We start from the raw sequence: 16,196 nt of genomic DNA, 5'->3' as shown, positions 1-16,196 counted from the left end.
ATACAAGTTTTGTTATCTGTTGTGTCAAGACGCGTACAGTTTGTGTGATCTCATCACGGTAGTCCGAAGATGGAGGTGTGAAAACAGTTATTGCACCTTTGTCGCTCTCTTCGAGTGCATGGAGAGCCGACCTTTCAATAGACCAATGAGACATACTAAACCATATATTCAGTGAATTACCAACTGACATGACCCAACACACCATGTGTTACAGCACTTTCGATGCGAGATCATCATGCTTTGGGGGTAACCCTGGTCGGTGACGATGACCCGAAGACGCCAAGAGTCACGCCAGCCAGCTTTCCACCGGCTCTCTCTACCACAATTCAGACCGCAAGCATCACCAATTGGACTCTCCACTCCACCACACCACACACACCCTCACAATGGCCTCAATCATCGGACGCGCCGCTTTCCGCGCAACTCGCCCTCTCCGCTCTTCGGGCATCAACGCCGGCTCCGAGAGCGCCGCTTCCCACGCCAGCCGTGAAGCCGACAAGAACGCTCTCAAGCAGGGCGCCCGCAAGGACCCCGAGCTCTACGTACGTCGACACTTCCTGCACGCTTTGTTGTAAAGAAAAAGAGATATTGCGCATATACAGCAACCCTCCGTACCCTTCTACGACCACCGCCATCCTTCCCCACACACGCAGTCAAACCAACGACAAGCAATGCGATTACAGTCACTGACAACCACTTCCAGATCCTCCTCACCATCATGTCCGGTGCCTTCGGTCTCGCCGGCTGGCACTTCTCCCGCAACCCCACTTCCTCCTCATCCGAGAACCCCGTTAGCATCGCCCCCGACTCGGAGCCCTGGAAGACCGGCGGCGACGCCAAATACCAGTACCACCCCGGTGGTGACACCTCCAAGGCCCGCAAGGATGCTCCTTCTGCTTTGAACGAGGTCATCGTCCCCAACGTCAACCTGCCCAGAGTGAGTGGAATTACCCAATCTGAGATGTGCTGCTGCGGCATTTGCTGATACCTTGAACAGGAGCTTCACGAGAAGTACAACAAGTGGGGCAAGGAGGGCTACTAGACGGCCAAACGTGGCTACTCCAATACTGTATAGAGATACCTCAAACTTGAAAGCCGCCCTTTTTCTTCTGTCATACTTAAATTTCACGTTTCCTACGAAATCACTGCTCGCTTTGAACACTTGAAAAGTCTTATTTGAATCAGGATTGATCTGTATCGATTCGTCTGTCTACAATACAAAACGTCTTGAGGGGAGAAGAATGCGGGTATGCATCGAGAAACCATAGACCATAAACCATGAGCTATCCGCTTGCTCGATTAGCAGCCAACGACCCACCATCCATGCCCTTTATACGCCATGAAAATGCTTGTCGTGAACGGTCGTTATCATGTTCTTGAAATGCAATAATCATCCTCGCACCAGTTTTTCTTGCTTCAGTACTTCACGTTTGAGCCATATCTGAGTCTTCCGTTCGAAGCATGCAGACCACCGCCGTTGGTTCCACGGTGACTGTCAAACGGATCGAACTTGCTCTCGAAGGGGAGGGGTCTGTAGCGCGAGTCTCTACTAATGCGCTCAGGGGGCTGACCCCACTCCTCGCCGAAGAAGCTGTCGTTACCGTTTGCGCTCTTGTCAACGCACCATTCGGGAGGATCGCAGAATGGTGCGAGATATCCACGACGCTGCTCGGGAGGACCCTGAGTGTACTGTGAGAGGCTCTCGTGCATGGACAGAAATAAGCGCGTCGTAACTTCATTGAAAGGTTCCGACTCTCGCGTCTTGTGAGGTGTGCCGACAGGTCCCGGATTGAGCCTTACTTGTGTGGTAGTGGGTGCCTGACAGTGTGCGGTCTTGATGTACTGGAAGTGCTCATTCTGACGCTCAATAGTCGTGAGACCACTGTAAAACCAATCATGCAGCTCCTGGTCGTGGCTCTTTCTGCTGGCCTCGCTAGGAATGTCAGGACTGCCCATGAAGAATGGACCGTTGAAGTTTTGCGGACTCGGTCTCGAGTAGATTGCAAGCTCTTCAGTGGTCATGTGAGGCAGATTGATGTCAACAATCTCCATAGACTTTGACTTGGGAGGGAATTCGGGCTCGCTAATGCGGAGGTCGTAGGCTGGGTCGTAGGCTAGATCGTCATCACTGGTGGGGGTAGATGCTTGAAGAGTATATGAGCAAGGCAACTGGCCGATGGGAGTGTTTGACCAGACTATATCATTATGTGTCTTCTCCGAGGTCTGAGGACCCGGCAGAGGTGTTCCGAGTGTAGCAGTCACCATTTTCGAAGGCTGATGACTCTGGAACGGATCATGAAGGACGGTTCGAGTTCCGGTGGTGAAACCAGTGTTGCGGAACGCGGCGGCACTGAAAATCTTATCGACAGATGCCTTGGTGAATTTGCGCGAAGCTGGCGAGTCTTCCTGGTCTGGTGAGGCAGTTTGAGGGTGTGCCTTCTCCAGGAAAGCCAAGAAGTCCAAGTTAGGAATTGGAGAATAGAGCTGCGAAGTGGCCATCTGCGGCATACTCTTTGGCAAGAAGGAGTCCAGATACTGACTATGCTCACCCACACCGGGACGCTCCGAAGCGGGCGTCTTGAGATTAGGAAATCGGGAGCTGTTGTCAACAAGGTCATCGTCCATGCTCGTAGAGAAAATTCCGAACGATAGGTTGTTGAGAGCAGTCAAGCTTTGGGGTAAATTGTCGTATGGGTTGACCGAAGGGGTATTGTGATCAGCAGCGGAAGATAGGAAGTCACGCTGGAAAGAGAGGTTGTTGGATGCTGGCGCTCTCGGGACGCTTGACACTTTAGGCTTGCTACGAACACGTGAAGCGTAGCCCTGTAGCCATGGCTGACGATCAGGCCCAAGCGATGATGTGCGAGTTTGATCCTTCTTCTCAGGACGGCGATGTTCAGATTCTGACCCAGCCTGTGTTACGGCAACAGCGGGCATGATTGGCGCTTTACGTACAGTACGGTCGACAGGAATCTTGGGCATTGCGGCCTGCAGCTCTTTCATGCCAAACGGCATCTTCATAATGGCCGCCTCCTGTTGTAGAGCTACTGCTCGAAAGTAACTGAGAGTATGCAGTAGGAGGCTGTGTAGATCGTTCTCGCCCTTCAGTCGATGAGAGGCTAACATACCCTCAGTACGCCTGCGGATATTGGAGAAGAGTCCGATGTTGTACCATTGGAAATCGTTGGCTGACCACTGATGACCACTGATATCCCCGTTGGGATGCATAGCGAATCCAACTTCACCATTGATGTTTCCGACGCTGCTCAGGAAGTGTGCCATAGGAGGCAAGTCGTTGCCAAACACTTCGTTGATCTCATGTTTGTTGCAAGGCGCATCGATTGTAGACGTCTTTTCATCGACCTTGACCTCATGGGCGTTCAGACCGGTAGGCCTGGAAGATGGCTTCGTCTTTTTGCTGGTTACGAGCTGAAATTCCCCGTCATCCAGGCTGAGATTGGCAGAGTCCTTTCGAGGTGGCTCACGGGTACGAGAGATGGAACTGTCGCGCGAGCCGGGGCGGAAGACTTTGGCGTGGACATCCAAAGGGCTTTCGTTGCGTGACGTGCGGCTTGTAGAAGCCATGTCGCCATCACTCGACTCAGGATAGTCGAGAGGCAGTCGCTGTTTTGGAAGCACCTTCCGTGGTATCCTAGGCATGGCGATTTTGCTGATCGGGATGGTGGGATCATTCTCGATGATCCTTCTGCTTTGTCTTTCGAGTCGGGCTGTTGCCAGCTCGGCAAGTCGGAATCGATCCTCTGAAGCTGAGTCTGCGAAAGACATTCTGCCGGTGTCGGTTGAGTTCAGGCTTCTGCTCGAAGACTTGGGCGACGGTCCAGGCGTAGAGTGAACATAAGGCTCGGGGGAAATGTCCTTGTCGGTCTTTGCGTCGTCCAGGTCTTCTGCCTTGACGATGTTGAGATGAGTAAAAGGCTGCTTAGGCTTCGAGGCTGAGGAACGCTGAAGCAGGAGATCTGCTTGAGTGCCCAATGGTAGTCGGCGCTCAGAAATATTGTGCAGAGTAGGTGTGCGCCTTTGCAAAGCTGAGGCAGAAGGTTTGTCAGTGAGCTCACGTCGAGGAAGGAAGGATGCCTTGCACTTACCTCGGGCACGGCGCCCGGAATGAGTTGTGCTCGCCAGCGTGAATTTGTTGATGGATATTGCAATAATTAGAGACTTGCTCGTTAGAGTTAGAGGATAAGACAAGTGTCTGAAAACAGAGATGCGAGTAGTCAATTGTCTGTTGATGCGATTGGAAGAAGTGCGAGACCGATGGTGCAGTCGACCAACATCACAGAGGGAAAGAAGCCGGAAGTCGCGTCGTTGCTTGAATGCGACTGTCTCAGCTTCACTTGGTTTCCTGTCGCGTCCTGGCGTTTCTCGTGAAAGTAGATGTCGACTCGCAACCCCTAGTCGTAGGTTACGAGGTTGAATGTACACGAGCATGCAGACTTCACTCCAGCAAACAGAGTGACGAACAGGTTAAAGACAAAACGAGACTCAACAAGACATTCGAGATTGAGCAGCAACTCAGAAGAGTAATACCGCTTGTCCTCCATGTCTTTGACATTGGACATTCAAGTAATTGTCTCAGTCGGCCCGTCTGCTCGGGTTGCAGTCAACATCACCTGTTCGCATTTCAGCAGTCATGCAACTCTAGTCCCTAATCGATATCCCACAGGTTAGAATATTGTGCAGTCTGTTTTGTCGGTCATTGAGTTTATACACCACGAAATTCAACCTCACCATTAAGCAAGCCTACCACTTGTGTGATCATACTCAAAGCCTTGAGCCCTCTGGTCTTTCGTAAAGATAAGCTCATGCTTCCATCAATTCATCTGCACCTTTACGAAGCAACTATTGTAGTCTTCCGCGAAGACGCGTCTGACTTGACTGCGTAGTTTCGGAACAGACCAAAGAGCCATACAGGTTGAATTGAGCTCGGTCGCGCGTTGCCACCATCGCGATCGTTTGAGAGCCTGGGCAATCAACAAGTTTTGCATTTCAATTGACAAACACGACATGCAGATCTAGCTCTCAGGCGACATCACGCATGCAGGAACGGCGAGGTCTTTGTTTCCAAAACCGATGAATTACCGAGGCTTTCAGGCGAGTTTTATCTTATCTCCTTGGATCAGTAGATCTCCTGATCATCATCATGCTTGATAGAAAGAGAGGTCGCAGAACAACACGGCCTCGAAGGTAAGACGCATGATGATAGCTCTTTCCTGAGATGGTTGAATTTTGGAATACTGCAGATGTCTATTGAGGACTATGGAAGGGACCCTCTCGAGAACCAAACTTCTCTCCTCACAACCTATTCATTGCTTTGACCAATTATCATCGATCGTACCCTAATTCTACACATATCACGAATCAGATGCCTACTCCGATGTATCGAAGACCAGCCGCTGTGATTCCTTGCGCCGTTCTGGTCTATCTCAGCTTGGCCCCTGCCGGACACTTCCTGGCTCGCAAGGGATTGGAAGACCATGAGCCGCAAGATCAAGACAACGAACCTGCAGCTAGCCACAAGCACAAGAACGAAAAGTGTCAAGGTCATGAGCACGCGAAACATGATTTAGGACATCATCAGCAAGCACAGAAGGCAAGACGGAGTCCAAGTCTCAACAACAGGTTGAAGGCACGTTATCGGACGACAAGACGCATGGCGATAGCATTGACTCGAAGGCTTCTGACACTCAACAAGAAAAGAAGAATTAATCGGGTTGAAGTGCTGCATGGCGGAAGAAGGAGAGGCTAAGGAGAGATGCAATAGAGTATTTTGGCAAGTCTCAATGCAGCGATCGGAGGCCTTTGTAATCGATCCGAGTGGCTGAACTAGTCGTTTTTTGCTGAGTCGCACGGATCGACAGAGTTCATGCTATCCGAGCATATCCTTGTGAATTTGCATAACTTCAGCCGTTGCTGCTTAACTAAAGCAGCAGCTACTTTAGTTAAGCAACAACGTCGTTCGCTAAACATAGTATAGCGAGTCTTAATACGTAGTTAGAGAGCGAAGGTTTAATAGATTTAGCGCGTAAGAGGTAGAGCTCGAGCTCGAGCTCGAGGAGCTTAATGTCGAGGTAGTAATAGCAAGGTAGGTAATCTATATAAACACTAATAAATTAGTTATGTCGTTTAATGTCATCTTTGTTAATCCGAGCTAGCTACCTACTATAAGAACTAAGAAGACCCCTAAAGAGAAGCTTACCGCTAAGGAGTTAAACAATCGTAAGCCGTCGTATCTATAGTATAAGGAGCGTAAGAAGAACTTCCTCTATTAATGCCTATCGTTTACTAAGTCCTATATAAAGAGCAAGGATCTTTAGAGCTTTATTAGCTAGATAGAAGAGGTTTAGAGGGATAGATACCCTCTTAAGAAGAAGATTACTAAGACCTGCCGCGTAGTCTATAGTAGCGATAATAGTAATACTCTAGTAAAGGGGTAGTTACTAGAGTTCTCTAATCTTAAGAAGGCGCGCGGATCTAGCACCGGCTTCTATAAGCAGTCTAAATACGAGAACTTATATAAGGAACTGCTATGTTAGGAAGATAAGCGTATAGCCTTAAAGTTAGCTACAACTAAGAAGGATAATGCGTATAAGGACTATAAAGATGCGACGGTCGTATCGATAAAGAAGCGTAAGGTTAGGGACGACAATATAATATCGTTAAAGGCTAAGGGTAAGAGGAAGGCGACCTATAGTTAGTCTTAGTTAAATGCTGCTATTTAGTGTTAGCTAGATGTTAATGCGTAAGAGAAGAAGGATATAACATAACTTATCGTTAGCCTACGTAACGAGCTCGCTAATAGTAATGCTCTAACTCGCGAGGAGCGCCATTATCGCTAGAGTATCGATAGTCGTATTAGTTAGCTTAATAAGCTCGATGCTAAGCGCTAGAGCGAAGAGGAGCACTTATATCGACTAGAAACACCTAAGAAACAGGAATACGCCTTTAAAGTAGCATATATAAGGCTCCGCGAGGATCTAGTTGCTAAGATGTTTTATCGCGCCGAGGTTCGCTATACTACTCGTATAAAGGTAAAGGAGGCTTAGAAGGAACTAGACGATGTTAAGAGCTTCTTCTATATATATAAAACTAACGAGGAGTTTATAAGGAAGAAGAAGTTAGAAGATTTGCTTAGCTAGGTAAAGTAGTAAGAATTTGGCTTATTTTAGTACGTACTTTAATGTATTTACACGCTCGCTCCTATAGCTCGGAATTATCTAACCTTAGTCACTCTTTACTCTTAAACATTAACACTATCTAGATACTCTTCTACACTTAGAGGACGAAGGCTAAACCGTACGTTTACCGTCGTCGGCTTATCTCTACGCATATAGATATAGCAGTTCTTAAGCAACACTACTACGAGGTAGTATACGCTAACTAGTTGTTTTCTAAGGCGTAGACTACCTTTAAAATGAAGATAAGTCTCCTTTGTTATCGTCTCGCCGAGACCGTCTTTAACTATTACCCTTAAGTGTCCTAATACCGTGTTAAATACTAGTTATTCGTCGTTAAGATCCTAACCCTAAGGCCTTCGAAACGGAGCAACTATTCCTTCGATTTTATAGTATACGCTGTCCCTAAGCAGGAATAACTACTAATCTCCTAGAATTAGACTAAGGCGCTCTAGAACACCTAATCTCTTATACATTAAGTAGTCGTTAATAGGACCTAAGAACAGGTTAGTAATAGAAGCAATTAGACCGTTAGGGACTACGATAACCTAGAATTTAACCCCATTTAGGCGGTAGTACCTACTATACGTCTACCTTTAAATAAGAGGATTAGAGGGCCGTCCTATTAGAATAAAGGTGCCGTCGACTACGCCCTAGAGGCTATGTCTATATGCCTCTACGAAGCGAGCTAATATATAACGATCGTTAAGAGGAGGCTACTAATAGAGAAGATCTGCCTATCTTTTATATAGGTATTCAATCGTCTCGTTCGTAACTTTAGAATACTACGTACCTAAGCGACCGAGGTAAGGACTATAGTTATATAAGCGCCCTAGATAAGCTAATCTTTTTATTACTAGGTAGAGAGTAACCTCCGGAGGACATAAATACCGTCGTCGAGTAGTCCTATTACGCTCTCTAAGTAGTAGCGGTACGAGGCGACGAATCTTATAAGGCTAGAAATGACACTACCTTCTACAATTAATAGGATCTAGAAGCTCGAACTTGCTAACTTAATAATAGAGATAGTATCTAAACGCTAGTAATGCTACTCGATTGTTTAGTTGTACGCGAAGGTTAAGTCTCTACTACTTAAGTAGTAGTCGCTCGCGCTCATTAAGAAGCTCTAGCTAACGTATCGCTGCCTCGATTCCTTATTTGTTTATAGTGTATATAGCTAACTACCTTGCAGAGCTCTCGGAACAACACGATTTAGACGCTCGATTCAAGAGCTCGCCGTTACAGCGCTAAAAAAACCAGATCGACACTTGGCCTACTCGATTTGGCCTCTTGAGAGGGGGCAGCTCTTGACGAGCCAAAATACTCTAATGACGGTATGACGAAGGTTCCGAAAGAGCGCTAAGGTCGGCCAAGCAATCGCGGGGCAATGGCGCTAGGGCATGCGATAGCGACAGCATGCCCGCGTGTGCACCGTTTCCACTTCCACCACCACCGACCTGTCTTTCACCCTCGACCGCCGACTTCGCGTCTATACCTCGTACATACCTCATACATAGCTTCGACGGGCGCATCCAGGACCTTCGCCCCAAACATGAATCAATTCCAGCCCAGCCCCTCTTCGAGGACAAACTCAACCATGCAAGCAATGCCCGATTCCAGATCACAGAGCTTCGAGGAGATCTATGGCCCGCCTGAGAACTTTCTCGAGATTGAGGTGAGTCGCGTTGATGTCTTGATGCCCCTACAATCGCTGACATGCGCCCGCCCACCAGGTATGCAACCCGCAAACCCACGGTCTCACACCCTCGTCGCGCTACACGACCTACGAGATCCGTCTGAGCACAAATATTCCCTCATTTAAGCTGCGCAACAGCAGCGTGCGCCGCCGTTATTCCGACTTTGAATACTTCCGCGACATCCTTGAGCGTGAAAGCGCACGCGTCACCATCCCCCCATTGCCAGGAAAGGTCTACTTCAACAAGTTCGACGACGCTGTCATTGAAGAGCGCAGGAAAGGTCTGGAGAGGTTCCTCAAGATTGTTGTTGGACATCCTCTTTTGCAGACAGGAAGTCGCGTGCTCGGAAGCTTTGTCCAGGGTGCGTTCCATTTGCTCTGTCTTGTGCTACATGGCAACTTGCTGACTCTATATCTAGACCCCAACTGGGACCGCAGCGCCTGGTAGACCGACTGCTTTGTCCCCTTTCCATGACGATGAACCCACTTTTCGACTTTTCTGAATACCCTTCCCTAGTTAATGATGTTATTGCCCCTTCCTGCGGTTCAGCGATATGCCGTTTCCCTTTCTTCTCATCAGCACGCCTCTGCTCGCACAGTCTATATTGCACAGCATGTTATGTCAAGATTCGATACCATTTTGTCCCCCAGCACCCGAATACTTTCTCCTGACCATGCTCAGATTATCGAGCTTCTCATGTATCCAAAAGCTTCTCTGACCGCATGGAAGCTCCGAAGAACATGTGACAGTCCACACTCGTGACATGACTTCTGAGGCGAAGATGAAGTCAAAAACCAAACTTTCCTTTTGAATTGGCTCGTAGGTTCGGGACTATGAGCAAAGCCCAAAAAGCAAGAATGCATCTGACCTCTCATTCAAAAGCCTTTTCCAGCATGCCTACCTCCATCCAACTTCACCTTCGATTGCATCGCATGATGGAGAAAACCGATCAAAGCCAGCACCACTCAGGGAGGTACCGATCAAATCATAAGAGCGAGGTCTCACCTCTGATCAGACCCGAGAGAGCAGCTCACACCACCTCGAAATTACACCCAGAGCCTCAATCGCCGTCTTCGAATACCCACTCCATCTCGCCCTCCACTACTCAACAACCATCGAATCTTAGAGCATGGGGCAAAGACGACGACACGACTGCAGTGGTCACCTTTCTCCGTCTCGCCCTCTTGGTCGCCCAGTTAATGCTCGCGATAGGCATTATAGTCAGCTTATGCCAAGTCCACGAAGTTATTGAGAAGTTCACCAATGTGGTGGAGACGTCGACTATCACTACGACTACGACGGCGAGGGTTACTTTTACTGATTGGAGTGCGCCGTTGATTACGATGACCAAGAAGACGAAGACGGTCACAGAGACGGAGACTCAGACGGTGGTTCAGACTGGAAGGGAGGCCATCGATAGGATGAAGAGGAGAAGAGATAGAGCGGCAAGGAAGACAACGGTGGATACGGTTTACACGCCTGAGGTTACGATGCCGATGGTTCGAACACTCATGTTGCTCTCGGGGCCATGATCACGAGGGGTAGAGGAAACTTTGGCATACTTCCAGATCGCCAAAGTGTCAGTCGAAACTTGCTCGACATTAGAGTATCACGGAAGTCAATTGCGAACATGATTTCAATCTCATCACACTCGAAAACTCATGTTATATCTAACCAATCTTTGCCTCCTCGAATTCACCATCATGTCTTACCTTCATACATCCAAGACGCACTCACACGTAACTGATTACTTTCCAAAATGTATCGAACTCAACCCAAATCCGCAACCTCTCCTCCTGTAGCAGCAGCCACCAAACCAGAAACCACAACCCAACCCAATTCAGCACCATATTCTCAATCCACCAACCATCGCACAACAGCATCTGTGTCCAACCCACAGACGATCAACCAACAACCCAAATCCTCAGGAACAACAAACTTCCTCCTCTCCGCTGGCGTCCTCCTCCTCATAGCACACATGATAATGGGTGCCGCCATCGCAGATTACCTCAGCGACGCACGTAATTCGTTGAAGGGATTCAACGAGGTTGTGCAGACGACTACGATTACTACTACCAAAGTGCAATATGTCACTTCTGTGGATTGGCGTGCTCCATATGTCACGAAGACTGCATATGGGGTTACGAAAGTGGAGGCTGGGAAGACTGTTACGGAGACTGTGTTGCCTACTGAGGCGTTGAAGAGGAGAAGGAGGGATGGAGAGGTGATGAAGACGAGTAAGAAGACGGCACGGACGACGATGGCTAGGGTTTCGAATATTTGAGGGGTTGGAGGGTCTTGTGATATCTTGATACTGAGAGGGTACTGGCAGATATGGCGTTATAAAGCTTATGCACAAACGTGCTCATTGTCTATAGAGTCCTGGCATGAGATCAAAGGTCCAAGATACCAAGGCATTCTGGTCTTGGACAGGAAGACATATAAAAATACTTCTTGCCATCAATTCATCAACCTGCACATCACACAGATTCATACACCATTCTTATTCCATTCCTTCCACCATGCAACCCTTGAAGCTCCAACGACTTCCCCTCAAATCAGCCCTCCCACCCACCGTACCCTCTAACCCACCACCACGACCTCAATCCTCAGCAACAAGACCTCAATCTTCCAACACCAAAACATACCCACCACCCCATACCACACCCCTCGAAATGCCCAAAAGCGGTGGATGTAGTGGGCTAAAAGGCATCTTGATCATCTTATCCTTCGGCGGTCTTGCTATGCTGTGTATATATGCTGTGATCAGCAATGTCGCAGTGTCGAATGCTCTGGAAGAATTCAACGAGGCGAAGGATATGTGGATGGTGACGCAGACATGGCATGTTACGGCGACGGCAACGGAGACTGTTGTGGCGACTGTGTTGCCGACGGACGTGAAGGTGGAAGTGGATGGCAAGAGAAGGGCGAGTAGCAATGGTAGACAAGGGAGAAGGCCACGGGTTATGGTGTCGGATGTGTGATTATTGGAATACCTCATGTGTCCTTGTATAAAGCTTGGTGTCACCACTGCCCTTGTATTACAATCAACGGCCTACAACATCTTTGTGATATGGCGGTGACTGAAGAAACACATGTGGAGTTGGTGTTTCGGTCGCAGCACGAGGATGAGTTCGAGAGGAAAGCAGACAGAGAGACACAGGTCCATGACTCTTACCTTTTTATGGCATTGTTCCATCAGCAAATCGTATACATATCTTGCGAGAACGACAGGAAAGAAAAACACGGCATCACGGACCTGACACCCCTCTTTCCATCTCCATTACTCCTTAACTACAGTCCATTACTGGAACTCCTCGTTGAACCTATCTTCCTCGCAATGAGAAGGGGTAGTCAGCAATCCGATACACCGTGCGGGTTTTCGCGTATAGGTGTGCTCCAATAGAACTATGGTGTATTTATACATTCAAGAGCCATGTTCAAATACACCAGTAACAATGTCAATTACTGATAGTGTCTAGTTTTCAAACAACATGCAATTCTCAACCTTTTCGCACCATCACGTTCCCATGCATCTTACTTTCCTCCCATAGTGACGTATCTGTCGGCATCGATCAGCTATTTAAGCTCTACATTCACACATCAGACCAAGAACCATCGGGCAGCAGCTAACACCCAGCGAATGAGTAGATGAGTCAAACAGAGAAACACAGGTCCACGACACCGCTTCTTGCATCCCACCTCCTGACAGCTCCAGAAATAAGTTTCGTTCCCCAACAATTTGTCACAAAGACAACGAAGCTGGAGAGGGCAAGAGCGATGGAGAGTCACGGGCCTGATCCTCTCCTTCATGCTGGTGTCTGCTTGTACTCAGGTACCGTCCACCTCCAAACTCACGGGTAACAAGACTGCTTGCTCGCAACAGGATGGCACGTTCGACACGTTCGGCGGCTTGGTCGATATACTACAAGCAGCTGATGAGCTATTTATACACACAAGCCTCAAGACACATCACAATTAGGTCATCACAGTGTGGTCGATTTAAGCTCGTGGGTAATTTGTGCATGAACATGAAACTTGCCTAACATGTTTTTGAGGCCATCTACGACAACACACTTCCTAACAGTTTTCTCAAGCCTGTTGCGAGCCCATGCTCCTCAACTTCTCTTGCTCCTCAGGGGTCAACTGTGCAAACACCTCTCCGAAGCCATCTTCTTGAGCTTTACCTCCGAACCATTGAAGCAAGTATGCCTGGGTCTCATCATCTCTGCCCCTGTTGGGTGCATCTTCAGCCGCGTAACCCATCAAAGCCTCCTTGGTCATACCGGCACCGAGATCCAAGAAACCATCTTCATCCTCCCAGCCTGATTCGTCACTGGCGACAGACTCTGCCTTTTCGACTTCAGAAGCAGGAGCGAGATTCTCGACACCACGGCTGACAGCATTGGTGAGGGGCGATAGCAACTCGTCGACGAGGATCTTGACGATTTTGAGAGGAGCGGGGATGATGTTGTATTGGTCTGGATTGGCACGAGCGCGGCTGCGGGTCATGATGCGTGTGGAGGTGGGCATGATCATATCGCCCTTTACTTGGATGGTATCAAGACGGGGGTCGTGAAGGTCGTAGAGACGGGAGAGTGCGATGATACTGCGATGGATGTTAATGACTGGTTGCGGAATGGGGTGGCATGGGATACATACTTTTGTCTGATCTCGTCATAGCCGGCGAAATTGACAGAGTTCTCTAGCCATTTGGTCAGGACGACTTGCAAGCCACTCTCCCCGTTGATAGCGAGTTGAGCGAGGAAGTCAATGACCTCTCTAGCCGAAAGCAGAGACAGTCGAGCGAAGACTAGGATCAAATTCTGAATGACCTGGGTCTGGGTGGCTGCGCTGAGTCTGTGAGCAACAGCACTCAACAGCTGCGCCAGATAAGGGCCGAGTCTTTCAGATCCTGCTTTCTCGACCAAAGCAGCAGCGAGACCACCGACTTCACCGGCAGCATTGTCCTCTACAGTTGGACCAAGAAGGCGGTCAATGATGACAAGAACGACTTCAAGACCACTCTTGCCATCATGATTGGCCCAATTGAACATCTGCTCGGGGTCCTTCTCAAGCATATACCGAGTGGCAGAGGTTGCTGACTTAAGCAGCTCTTCGTCGGGTGATTCCAGGAGCAGACGTGTGAGTTTGGGCATGATGGTGACAATGAAGCCTTGAGGCAGAGGTGAGGGACCGTGTTCTGCGAGAGCGGTGAGCATGTCGGCGGCGAGGTTTGTCAAAGAGTTCTCATCCGTCAAGTTGGCGACATCGAAGGCACCCGATAGTGAAGGCAGGACCTTTGCGCAGAGCTGAGTGTAGACGTCAGGACCAGAATCTGAAAGAGTCTCGGTGAGATCTTCGAAAGTCTCAGTAATGAGAATGTAGATTTGGTAATTGAACGAGCACCAACTGGCGATTGTGAAGAGAACATCGAGACCGGAACCTGTCAGACAGATACGAGTGTCAATCATGATGACATCTCTCAAGGTCTCGAAAATGGCAATCATGATATCCTCAGACTCGTCCAGTTCTCCAAAGTCAAGTTCAGTGACAAAGGTGTGGATAGCAGCAATGACAGCAGCTTGCATAGAGCGGGCGTTGTCAGTGGATACTCCAGCAAGGTAAGCTTGCATGGAACGAATACACGAGACCTTGACGACATCTGAAGGGTCGTTGGTGATGGCGTGCAGAGATTGCTCCATGAGTGATGTAGCAATTCCACCAACAGCATCACCAGCGGCGCGAACAAGACTGCTAGCGGTCAAGTGACCACGAGCTCGGAGGAAGACATGTTCTTGTTGCATGGCATATCTAACAAAGTCGATGTAAGCGGCGGCAACCTCAGGAACCATGGGACGATCAGCCTCGAAGAAGTCGGTCAAGAGTTGGTTGAGAATGAAGAGAGCAGCCTCTTTTGATTTCCAGCTGGAATCGGTCGAGTACAATTCGCGAGTGTGATGAAGCAGACCTTCGATGGTAGCGGCGCTCTGCCATTCACCAAGCTTGATGACTAGATCAGCGCAAGCAGTGCGAGGAGTGTAGTTTGCTGTGACATTGGACTCCTCAGCCACGAAGATGTTGAAGTCGATGTCCCAAAGACCCTCCTCCTCAGTAGTGATGTGTGAATATGTGACGGCAAGTTTCATGACTTCTGTGACCCATGTGTCAGGCATGGACTGAGAGCGTAATTGCTCTTCAAGCTGTTTGCGGACAGGAGCAGCACGAAGACAGGCTTGCATAAAGTCAATCTCCTCCAGAACGAGGAAGTCGAGGGTGAAGGGCAGACCGTCAGCATCTTCCAATCTACCTTGACGGTCATGAAGGATGAAAGATTCGTGATATGACTGTCGCAAGTTGTTGAGTTCTTGCCATGTGGCGGCAAAGAGAGCAGGAGCCTGAGGAGCCAAAGCTGAAGGGAAGATTTGACGGACACGCATCAGGACCTTGACGACTTGCAACTTGAGAGCGATGATACCACGGTAGTTCTCGGCGACGGGGTTTTGTGACTCTTCTTGCTCAACGGGGACATTCGGGACTGGCATATTCAGAGTGTCAAGGAAGAAAGGGTACCAGGTTGCCAGAGTGTCCTCGGCAAAGGCCTTGACAGCAGTCTTGTGATCTTCCAAGACCATCTCCAGCATATCAAAACATGAACGGAAGACAGATACAGCCAAAGCACGGAGGATTGTGGGACGAGAGCTGGCGGCCACAGCAAAGACGGATGAGACGATCTGGTGGGCGACGTTGAAGAACTGGTCGTCGTTGAAGCAGTCGTCAATCAAGTCTTGCAGGACTTTGAGAGCACCGTGTAGTTGGCCATCCTGACCGTTGTTGATGATATGCAACAGGGTAGGGAGAAGGTTGGGGTATTCATCCGGGAAGTCGGCAGTAGCAATCTTGCTGACCACGATGGAAGCAGCACTCTTGATCTTTCTTTCCTGGTGAGCGTCGGTGGCCAGGTCGAGCAGGGCTTGTCTGAGGGTGGCGCGGTCTTCGGCAGAGACGAGCACCTCGCCCTTGAACTCTTCGAACTGAGGAGACCATACTTGCTGGACAAACTGCTTGAGCAGGAGCAGGGCAGCTTGACGGGTAGCTAGAGGGATAGATTGGTGTGTGGAAACGGCGACCAGTGTAGGAGCGAACGAGGTGTTCGTGTAGAGCTGGCGGAGCTGCAGTTCGGCATGGGTACGAGGACCTTCGTGTGATGACTGAGTGTCCTGAAGGAGCTGGACTATTTGCTGCTCCATTTTGTGGAAGGAAGAAGGCGCCCTCGGTGGTATGCTTTAGCGTATGGCGGGGTAGC

General features: G+C 49.1%; 7 protein-coding genes across 7 annotated transcripts; 5 read left to right on the top strand and 2 right to left on the bottom strand.

Annotated features, from left to right (window-relative positions):
* Positions 1 to 386: 386 nt before the first annotated feature.
* M438DRAFT_370334 (uncharacterized protein) lies at positions 387 to 1,042 on the top strand (the record flags this gene model as incomplete). The annotated part of the gene is made up of 3 exons (XM_029908182.1): positions 387 to 542; positions 704 to 937; positions 998 to 1,042. The coding sequence occupies 3 exons, from the start codon at positions 387 to 389 to the stop codon at positions 1,040 to 1,042; spliced, it is 435 nt and encodes a 144-aa protein (XP_029765280.1).
* A 158-nt stretch (positions 1,043 to 1,200) lies between these two features.
* On the bottom strand, positions 1,201 to 4,654 carry M438DRAFT_489 (uncharacterized protein). The gene is made up of 2 exons (XM_029910137.1): positions 4,107 to 4,654; positions 1,201 to 4,046 (listed from the first exon to the last, which is right to left on the bottom strand). The coding sequence occupies exons 1-2, from the start codon at positions 4,447 to 4,449 to the stop codon at positions 1,417 to 1,419; spliced, it is 2,973 nt and encodes a 990-aa protein (XP_029765279.1). The 5' UTR covers positions 4,450 to 4,654; the 3' UTR covers positions 1,201 to 1,416.
* A 4,136-nt stretch (positions 4,655 to 8,790) lies between these two features.
* M438DRAFT_263256 (Phox-like protein) lies at positions 8,791 to 9,337 on the top strand (the record flags this gene model as incomplete). The annotated part of the gene is made up of 3 exons (XM_029899874.1): positions 8,791 to 8,868; positions 8,927 to 9,251; positions 9,309 to 9,337. The coding sequence occupies 3 exons, from the start codon at positions 8,791 to 8,793 to the stop codon at positions 9,335 to 9,337; spliced, it is 432 nt and encodes a 143-aa protein (XP_029765278.1).
* A 305-nt stretch (positions 9,338 to 9,642) lies between these two features.
* Positions 9,643 to 10,536, top strand: M438DRAFT_439 (uncharacterized protein). Its single transcript, XM_029910107.1, has one exon. It carries the CDS (start codon positions 9,724 to 9,726, stop codon positions 10,420 to 10,422), a length of 699 nt encoding a protein of 232 aa, XP_029765277.1. The 5' UTR covers positions 9,643 to 9,723; the 3' UTR covers positions 10,423 to 10,536.
* Positions 10,537 to 10,649: 113 nt separating this feature from the next.
* Positions 10,650 to 11,261, top strand: M438DRAFT_401274 (uncharacterized protein; the record flags this gene model as incomplete). Its single annotated transcript, XM_029909530.1, has 1 exon — positions 10,650 to 11,261. The coding sequence occupies one exon, from the start codon at positions 10,650 to 10,652 to the stop codon at positions 11,172 to 11,174; it is 525 nt and encodes a 174-aa protein (XP_029765276.1). The 3' UTR covers positions 11,175 to 11,261.
* Positions 11,262 to 11,412: 151 nt separating this feature from the next.
* M438DRAFT_401273 (uncharacterized protein) lies at positions 11,413 to 12,021 on the top strand (the record flags this gene model as incomplete). Its single annotated transcript, XM_029909529.1, has 1 exon — positions 11,413 to 12,021. One exon carries the CDS (start codon positions 11,413 to 11,415, stop codon positions 11,872 to 11,874), a length of 462 nt encoding a protein of 153 aa, XP_029765275.1. The 3' UTR covers positions 11,875 to 12,021.
* Positions 12,022 to 12,982: 961 nt separating this feature from the next.
* M438DRAFT_370332 (putative importin 9) lies at positions 12,983 to 16,140 on the bottom strand (the record flags this gene model as incomplete). Its single annotated transcript, XM_029908181.1, has 2 exons — positions 12,983 to 13,499; positions 13,553 to 16,140. The coding sequence occupies 2 exons, from the start codon at positions 16,138 to 16,140 to the stop codon at positions 12,983 to 12,985; spliced, it is 3,105 nt and encodes a 1,034-aa protein (XP_029765274.1).
* Between the last annotated feature and the right edge of the window lie 56 nt (positions 16,141 to 16,196).

Source organism: Aureobasidium pullulans, assembly GCF_000721785.1.
Source record: "Aureobasidium pullulans EXF-150 unplaced genomic scaffold scaffold_1, whole genome shotgun sequence".
NCBI lineage: Eukaryota > Fungi > Ascomycota > Dothideomycetes > Dothideales > Saccotheciaceae > Aureobasidium > Aureobasidium pullulans.
The sequence above is the reverse complement of the archived record's forward strand: the minus strand, read 5'-3'. Positions and strand labels throughout refer to the sequence as shown.

Excerpts from the sequence above, each read along its gene's own strand:
- M438DRAFT_489 (XM_029910137.1), bottom strand. The coding sequence starts at position 4,449 with ATGCTCGTGTACATTCAACCTCGTAACCTACGACTAGGGGTTGCGAGT. Across the intron at positions 4,047-4,106 it reads TTCCGGGCGCCGTGCCCGAG|CTTTGCAAAGGCGCACACCT; the intron begins GTAAGTGCAAGG and ends CTTCTGCCTCAG.
- M438DRAFT_439 (XM_029910107.1), top strand. The coding sequence starts at position 9,724 with ATGAGCAAAGCCCAAAAAGCAAGAATGCATCTGACCTCTCATTCAAAA.